General features: G+C 33.7%; 1 protein-coding gene across 1 annotated transcript; it reads left to right on the forward strand.

Annotated features, from left to right (window-relative positions):
- Positions 1-7,785: 7,785 nt before the first annotated feature.
- LOC123908794 (7-deoxyloganetin glucosyltransferase-like) lies at positions 7,786-9,496 on the forward strand. The gene is made up of 2 exons (XM_045959523.1): positions 7,786-8,315; positions 8,410-9,496. The coding sequence occupies exons 1-2, from the start codon at positions 7,793-7,795 to the stop codon at positions 9,339-9,341; spliced, it is 1,455 nt and encodes a 484-aa protein (XP_045815479.1). The 5' UTR covers positions 7,786-7,792; the 3' UTR covers positions 9,342-9,496.
- Positions 9,497-9,805: the final 309 nt, after the last annotated feature.

Consider the following 9,805-nt stretch of genomic DNA (forward strand, 5'->3'; position numbering starts at 1 on the left):
TTTTTTAATTTTTATACCAAAATTCATAATTTGTTTTTCTCTACAAATAGAGACTTGGTTTGTTTGATTTGGACACCGAAAAAAAAAACGCAATTTTTCACTACTTTAAACTCGATTATTTCGTCGTAAATTAATTTTTTTTTTTTATTTTTTATACCAAAATTCATAAATTTTTTTTTCCTACAAATAGAGATTTGGTTCGTTCGATTTGGACACCGAAAAAAAAAACGCAATTTTTCACTACCTTAATCTCATTTTATTGTTTACTAAATACGTTACGTGTGTGTTCTAAACTCAACCAACCCACTGAAACCATTATACCAGGAAAATAGTAGATAATATTCTGGAACTTTTGGTATATTTTATGAAATTTTTGGAGACCTGAAACTATTTTTAGTTAATTAAATGAGATAAAACGATAATTAAAAACTAATGTTTGCTTCTGAAACCATTTATCTGGTACAATGGTTTCAGAGAGTTGTAATCTGAAACCATTTTGCTGGTAGAATGGTTTCAGTAAGTTGATTATTAGTTATTTGCTTCTGAAACCATTTAGCTTGTAGAATGGTTGCACATAGTTGTATTCTGAAACCATTTTACTGGTAGAATGGTTTCAGTGAGTAATTTATTAATTGTGTTTGCTTCTGAAACCATTTATCTGGTACAATGGTTTCAGAGAGTTGTAATCTGAAACCATTTTGCTGGTAGAATGGTTTCAGTAAGTAGATTATTAGTTATTTGCTTCTGAAACCATTTACCTTGTAGAATGGTTGCACATAGTTGTATTCTGAAACCATTTTACTGGTAGAATGGTTTCAGTGAGTAATTATTTAATTGTGTTTGCTTCTGAAACCATTTATCTGGTAGAATGGTTTCAGAGAGTTGTAAACTGAAACCATTTTGCTGGTAAAATGGTTTCAGTAAGTTGATTATTAGTTATTTGATGAGATTAAGGTAGTGAAAAATTGAGTTTTTTGTTTCTGTGTCCAAATCAAACGAACCAAGTCTCTATTTGAAGAGAAAAAAAAATTATGAATTTTGGTATAAAAAATAAAAAATAAAAAATTAATTTACGACGAAATAATCGAGTTTAAAGTAGTGAAAAATTGTGTTTTTTTTTCGGTGTCCAAATCAAACAAATCAAGTCTCTATTTGTAGAGAAAAAAAAATTATGAATTTTGGTATAAAAATTAAAAAATAAAAAATTAATTTACGACGAAATAATCGAGTTTAAAGTATAAAATGGAAAAAAATAGGCGAGCCACCAGGAAGTGACACGTGTCCCATGCAATGCAAAAAAATTTCTCACTCCCCCCGCGCGTGTGTTGCACGCGCCTGTTTTTTGTGGCTTACAGCTTGCCACGTGTCCAGGGGGTGGGAAAAGAAATGGGGGTGCGTGTGAAATAGAGGAAAATTACAGAAGTGCCCCTTTTGCTTTATTGTTTCAAAAATTAAAAAAATAGATATTTTTGTCCAACTCAAAAGGTGCACCTTGCTAATTTAGACCCAACTGGGTCTAAATTAGCAGCCCCCATATATATATATATATATATATATATATATATATATATATATATATATATATATATATATATATATATATATATATATATGCAGGTCTGTTATGTTTAAAGTTTTTTTTGACTAAAGTGTTATGTTTAAAGTTATTGTTACATATTTGTATGTTTCTTAGTTGCTTCTACCTATTGGTAAGTGGGCAATCTCTCCTATTCGTGCTGTTTTATCTTATCTTCATCACCTGACATGATGCGTCATTGCCCCTCCACGATACTTCTTTCGTGAGCTTTCTTCGGCGTCCCAGCTATTGCTACACGAGCTCTCTGTGCTCTCATATTTATATTTTTCATCTTCCAACAATTTTCAGTCTTCTGTGCTTACTCATTGTATTTTGTAAAAAGGGGTTCAACAATTCTCTTATAATAAAAACGGGTTATTGCAATCTATAATGGCGACTACTCTACATGTGTTCCGAACCATTTCAAGCGAAAGTTTGGAGTAGTATTCAAAAGTCTTGCTTAGAATATAGCACAACTCATCTTATCATATTTTTATCATCAATTATGTAGCTTTGAAAGGAATACAACATTGCTTTTGGGAAAATTAAACAAAGCAAAAACAACGAATTGGATGTGTTATATGTCGAGCGTAATCTAGGAACGTCACAGTCGTTGTATGAACTCGCCCTCCCTGCTTAACATGGTGCCCCATTCGTGGTCCATCTTGTCGTCGACGTATGCATCCATTGGTCATGAATGGTCATGTGACGGTCAAGCGGTATTCTTCACCATCCCAAAATAGTAGATCTTGTTTTCGTATGCAGTTTTTCCTCTCCCAATTGATTAACAAACAAGCTACATTATCTCTCTCCCCTTACACAATGTAAAACTACCACATAAAATCATAAATTTGAGGGTGGAAATAGACAAGGTTGATCAATATGGCAAAAAATCAAAAGCCACAACCGCATCGATATAAGAAGGAGTTTCTTCAATTCAAACATCAAATAAAATAAAAAATGCATATTTTGTTAAATAGTGAGTAGTTTGATTACCTTCTCTCCTAACATATGAAAAATAATATTTGAGCTTCGTCTTTGAGGGGTTGTACCTTCATAGTTTTTTATCATCTCAGAATAGTCCTTGAACACTCATTCTTACAATCTTGCTTTGGAGTTGTGTACCGTCATAAATATATCTATCTCTGTCCACTATCTCGACACATAACCTCCCGTCAACCCATGATCTGAGAAGAGCTCTCCACTAGACCATTCTAGTACAACCTCCCCGTCAATATAGAAATAGGGAGTTCAAGATCAATTGCAGGAGAAATTTTTTTGAGAGATCGAAATCACCATCATTCTAAGACATTGACTCTGGTTCCTCACTGGTAGAGTACCGCTCACATATCACTGCAAGAATACTTGGAAGGCAAATAATACATGATCTTTCCTCCTAACCAAATTTTTGTATTGATATCTAAAACGTTACGGGATAAGTACTGATGTATAAATTTTTTTTATAATAAATAGTTCTTTATAAACAATGGGTTCTTATAGATAAACTTAGAAAGGTTCTAAAGGGAGTAAGCAAGTATGATGTAGATATTACTCTTGACAATGTGGTGATGTTATTCCGGTACTTGCAAGATAAAGACGTGTTCGAGAAGTATTACATACAACATCTTGCAAAGAGGCTTTTGTCTGGAAAATCAGTTTCTGATGATGCCGAGAAGAGTCTCATAGTTAAGCTAAAGACAGAATGTGTACACCAATATACCTCAAAAGTAGAGGTCATATTTGCAGACATGTAAACATCTGTAGACACTATGCAGAACTTTTATGCTAGCCATTCCGGGTTAGTTGACGGTCCTACACTTACTGTAAAGGTCCTCACAACAAGGTTTTGGCCAACGCAATCTACTGTGACATGTAAACAGCCGGCAGAAATTTCGGAACTTTGCGAGAAATTTCGGTCATATTACCTCGGCACTCATGCTGGTAGGAAATTGTCTTGGCAAACTAAAATGGGCACAGCAGACTTGAAAGCTACCTTTAGGAAAGGTCAGAGACATGAGTTAATTGTCTCCACTTACCAAATGTGTGTACTCATACTGTTTAATAATGCCGATAGACTAAGCTACAAGGAAATTGAGCAAGCAACTGAGATTCCAGCTTCGGATTTGAAGAGGTGTCTGCAATCTTTGGCTTTGGTTAAGGGGAAAAATGTTCTTAAGAAGGAACCTATGAGTAAAGATTTTAGTGAGGATGATGTATTCTTTGTTAATGACAAGTTCAGTAGTAAACTGTATAAGGTAAAAATAGGAACTTTTGTTGCAGCGAAGGAATCGGAACCGGAGAAAGTGGAAACTCAACAAAGAATAGAAGAGCACTGGAAGCCACAAATTGATGCAGCAATAGTGAGGATTATGAAATCTAGGAAGCAACTTGATCATAACCATCTTATAGCTGAGGTCACAAAGCAGTTGCAGTCACGATTCCTCGCAAATCCAATTGAGGTAAAAAAACGGCTTGAGTCTCTCATTGAGCGGGACTTTTTGGAGAGAGATGAAATTGATAGAGAATTGTGTCGATATATATTACCCAGAAATTGTTTGTTTTGGTAAGGTTATAGTGATTTAAATGATCCATTGATTCTTAATGTATATCAATTTGTTCTTCCAATTGGGCCTGCTGTTTTTTTTTTTTTATCTTATTATATACATCACATTTCACATTAATGTCCTTCCACTAAACTCATTGATTTCTACTTATGTAGGAAGTAAATGTGTGGTTTTAACATTGTCATGATAAAATTGTTGCTAACGATGGATGGTTTTACTGAAAGTCTCAATGTATTCAAATAAAAGTTTCCATGCTTCTATAATCTTGTTATATGTGAAATATGATGACTTGAATGTAGTAGTTAAATTTGTTGGTTACGGCAATGAAGCCTTCAACTTAGTGACAGAATTTTTGGTATAACTTTCAATGTCTTTAGGGTAAATTCTAAGCTATTCTTAGTAGGCATGGCAACCGGGTGGGGCAGGGGCGGATTTTGCCATCCCCAAACCCATAAAGTTCAAGTTTCTCCAAACTCATCCCAATTTCATGCGGGGATAAAAAGTATAACCCCAAACCCCTATCCAACGGGGGTCGGGTATCCCAATGGGGTTCGGGTATCCCCGTTACGTCTCTTTCCACATGAATTATGATTGTATTTTAGTATTTTTTTATTAAAAAAAAAGGTTAAAAGTGCAAAATTATTTTGTTTTAACAATATTTTTTTAAATAAATAAAAGAAATAGAGAAAATCATTTGTTTATTACTCAAATTTAAAATAAAAAATAAACATATGAATATAATTTAAGATATTGTTTAAGAGTTTCTAATTTTAAAGAGGTAAAATCTAATTTTAACATAAGCGGGGCGGGTTCGGGGACGGATTCAGGGTGAGTATCAATGTCCCTGTTACCCGCCCCAAACCCATCTTTTGAAATCGGGGAAAACCCATACCCAAACCCAAACCTAATCAACTCGGGTTTTCCCCGTCAAAGCGAATAGGGTTTGGACGGGTACCCGCGGATATGAGTTTTATTGCCATGCCTAATTCTTAGTGTAATACAGTAATAATCTATAAGTTTTAAACAAAAATAAATAAAAAGTTGAATATGGGTATTGAAGTAGTTATAATCAATTAAATTATTTTACTAATCAATTAGATGCTGTGGTTGGGTGTTAGAAACGAAGAAGAAATCTCTTCGGACCCTGCTGTTGGTGTTGACAAGACATTCGACAGTATGGTGCCTATGGTTAGCAAGGAATAATGTCATTTTTAAGAAGGTGATTGGGGTTAAGTATCAAAATGTGAATAAGGAGTTGACCTGTACTCTTAATTATAATTATTAGTTTGTTTCTAGAATAAGGAAAACAAATCAAATATTGATTTGTTCTCATTAAATGTAATTATTTAGTGTAATTACCTGTATAACCTTGTAACCTCTATATATACAAGAAATAGCAATGAGAAAGGCATCAAGCCAATAATTCTTGACATGGTATCATTAGGGTTTCGATCCAACTTGTGAGTTTTTACGTTAATCTTGGCTTTATTCAGCGACACCCCACTGGTTCGCTCTTGAAATTGTTTCTGCCGTTTCACTTTTTGTTGTCGCCCTTGCTCTCCGCCGTCGTCGTACAATCACATCCTGGTGTGATTCATTTTGTTCACAATTTCTCGGCTTCGATTTGGAATTCTTTTTCGTGCACTCTAATTGCACACGTCTGTTTTGTTACAGTACCACGTTTTTCTACTGCTCAAGAGATGTGGAACTACTTGAAGCGTATCTATGACCAAGATAATGATGCCAAACATTTTCAGTTGGAGCAAGAGATTGCCAATTACAAACAAGGTAATATGTCTGTTCAAGAGTATTATTCTGGGTTTCTGAATTTGTGGACAGAACACTCTGCAATTATACATGCTAAGGTCCCCAAGAGTTCTCTTGCGGTTGTCCAAGAGGTCTACAATACTAGTAGGCGAGATCAATTTCTCATGAAGCTCCGTCCAGAATTTGAGGTTGTTAGAGGTGCTTTGCTGAATAGGAACCCCGTTCCTTCTTTAGATACATGTGTTGGTGAACTTCTCCGAGAGGTTCAACGTCTTGCTACTCAAGGAATAATGTCTCATGATTCTGTCATTTCTGAGCCCGTTACGGTTGCATATGCTGCTCAAAGTAGAGGTAACGGTCGTGATCTTCGACATATCCAATGTTTCTCTTGCAAACAATTTGGACATTTTGCTAGTGGTTGCAGTAAGAAGTTTTGTAATTATTGCAAGAAGCGAGACCATATTATCTTTGATTGCCCTATTCGTCCTCCACGACGAACACAACGTCCGGTGCAAGCTTTTCATGCCTCTACAAGCTCTGAAGTTGGTCCTTCCATCACCAGTACATCTACTGATGGTTCTTTACAGTCTGAAATAATCCAACAAATGGTACTTTCTGCTTTTCAGCCTTGGGAATTCAGGGTAAGTCTTCTAATGTTTCTCGCCCATGGTTTCTTGATTCTGGTGCATTCAATCACATGACAGGATCCTCTGAATACTTGCACAATTTACATTCTTATCATGGTAATCAGAATATTCAAATTGCTGATGGCAATGCCATGTCTATCACTAATGTTGGTGACCTTAACTCTGATTTTCGAGATGTGCTTGTATCGTCTGGACTTGCTTCCAATTTATTATCTGTTGGTCAATTGGTGGATAACAATTGTAATGTTAATTTTACAAAAAAACATTGGAAAGCTCCCTATTACGTAGTATTATATATATATATATATATATATATATATATATATATATATATATATATATATATATATATATATATATATATATATATATATATGGAGGAATCAAATTACACCGGTGTAACATTTGAGTAATGTTACACCGCTCAATAACGCTTTAACGAATACAAATTTTATAAAATCCACCGTTGGATTGAAATTTTATATCGTATAGATCATTTATGTTAAGTTTTATAAAAATCTAAAATCGTTTGATATGCTATTGTGATGAATCAAGATTAACGATATTCAATAAAAACGTATAAACCATTAATCTTGATCGGTGTCAATAACATATCAAACGATTTTAAAATTTTGTAAAATTTAACATGAATGATCTATACGATATAAACTTTCAATCAAACGGTGGATTTTATAAAATTTGTATTCGTTAAAGCGTTATTGAGCGGTGTAACATTACTCAAATGTTACACCGGTGTAATTTGATCCCAAACCTATATATATATATATATATATTCTAGTATTAAATATAAATCACTTCTTTATAAATATTAATTTAAACATAATAGGTAGATACATTTTTTAATATTAAATAAATAAATATTTTATTTTCAGTCAATTAATTCATATTATATTTGACTAAAGAATTTTTTTTTGACTAAAGGCTGATATTTTATTTTTTTTTAATCATATCTTTTATTAATAGTAGAATAGTAATAATATTTACTCACATTTAATTATTATTTCTATATTCAATTACGTAATATTTAATTTGACTAATACAATACAATAATATTGACTCACATTTAATTAATATTTCTATTTCTATATTCAACTAATTAATATTTAATTTGACTAATACAGTACAATAAAATTTCTCTTATATTTAGGATCAGGTACGCCTATATATTAAGACACACATGACCGATTAATTTACATTGCACAAAGAAAAATTGAAATATGGATAATTTAGCAGAGAAAAAGCCACATGCTGTGTTGATTCCATTTCCAGCACAAGGTCATATCAATTCATTGTTCAAACTAGCAAAGCTTCTTCATTTTAAAGGCTTTCACATAACCTTTGTCAACACTGAATACAATCACAAACGCTTGCTCAAATCAATGGATTCTAATTCTCTTGATGGTTTCGATGGCTTTAGCTTTGAGACTATACCAGATGGTCTAACAGAAGTAGATGGTAATGGTGATGTTACTCAGAACGAAGAATCACTCCGTCAATCAATAAGAAAGAACTTCCTTCGTCCATTTTCTAAACTTCTTACAAAATTTCATGACTCTGCCATTGCTGGTGTTACACTACCAGTCACTTGTATTGTTTCTGATATTTTCATGCCATTTACTATACAAGCTGCTGAAGAACATGCACTTCCAATTCTTCTCTATTCACCTGCTAGTGCAGCTGGCGTTTATGCCGCTTATCACTTTCGAACATTGGTGGAAAAAGGTGTAATACCATTCAAAGGTAACCATTTTTTATCATAATTTTTAGGTTATATATATATAAACTATGAAATCAAATACATATGATGACTTTTGTATATATTTATGTGAAACAGATGACAATTATTTGACAAATGGATATTTAGACACCAAAGTAGATTGTATTCCAGGATGGGAAAACTTTCGACTAAAGGATATCCCAGATTATATAAGGACAACAGATCCAAATGATACTAAGGTAGAATTTATCATTGAATCGGCAGATAAATTCCACAAAGCGTCGTCAATTGTTATAAACAGTTACAGTGAACTTGAGAGTGATGTAATGAAACAACTTAATTCTGTGTTCCCTTCAATATATACCATTGGCCCTTTATCTTCATTTTTAAATCAAATTCCACAAAATAATTTGGTTTCTTTAGGTTCCAATCTTTGGAAAGAAGATACCAAGTGTCTTGAATGGCTTGAATCTAAGGACCCTGGATCGGTTGTTTATGTGAATTTCGGCAGCATTATAGTTTTAAGTGAAGAGCAACTAGAAGAGTTTGCTTGGGGTTTGGCCAATAGCATGAAACCCTTTTTGTGGATCGTTAGGCCCGATCTTATCACTAGTGGGTCCTTTATTTTGTCATATGTTTTTCAGAATGAAATTTCAAATAGAGGATTCATCGCAAGCTGGTGTCCCCAAGAGAAAGTACTGAACCACCCTTCAATTGGTGGATTCTTGACTCATTGCGGATGGAACTCGGTCATTGAAAGCATATGTGCTGGAGTTCCAATGTTGTGTTGGCCTTTCTGTGCTGATCAACCAACAAACTGTAAATTCATCTGTAATATCTGGGAGACTGGAATTGAAATCGATCCTAATGTGAAGAGAGAGAATTTGGGGAAGTCGATCAATGAATTGATGGTGGGAGAGAAAGCAAAGAAGATGAAGCAAAATGCCATGGAGTTGAAGAAAAAGGCTGAGGAAAACACTAGTCAAGGTGGTTGCTCATACATGAACTTGGACAAAGTTATTAAGGAGGTCTTGCTTAAACAACATTAGATTTAATTAAGTGCTTTATTCTATGAAATGTGGCTTTGTATTCATCCATCATATTTAATTTGTTTCATCGTCAAGCAAGCAAAAATAATACATCTAGTGAGTGCTGTTGGTTATGTATTATGTTATTTGACTTCAATTATTTTCAAAAAAATGAAATTAAGACCTTATTATTATTTACCTACTTTAACTTTATCGATGTATAATTCTGGAGCTAAGATCTTTCTATGATGGGCCCATGTTAAAATACCATCACCCAACAAAGGCCTAAAAAGTTTCTTGGGGGTTAGGTTGCTTCATCCATCTCCTTCGATAACAACTGAATACTCTTATGCTTCATTTCATGGTCTAAAGTAAAAGACTACCTAACATACACAAACTTTTTGTCCATTTGTCTGCCATTTCTGATGCATTAAAGCTCCTAGGTGCCTTGTTAAAGGTGGGTTTAGTATTCTCTATTTGCACAT

Source organism: Trifolium pratense, linkage group LG2, assembly GCF_020283565.1.
Source record: "Trifolium pratense cultivar HEN17-A07 linkage group LG2, ARS_RC_1.1, whole genome shotgun sequence".
NCBI classification, from domain to species: Eukaryota; Viridiplantae; Streptophyta; class Magnoliopsida; order Fabales; family Fabaceae; genus Trifolium; species Trifolium pratense.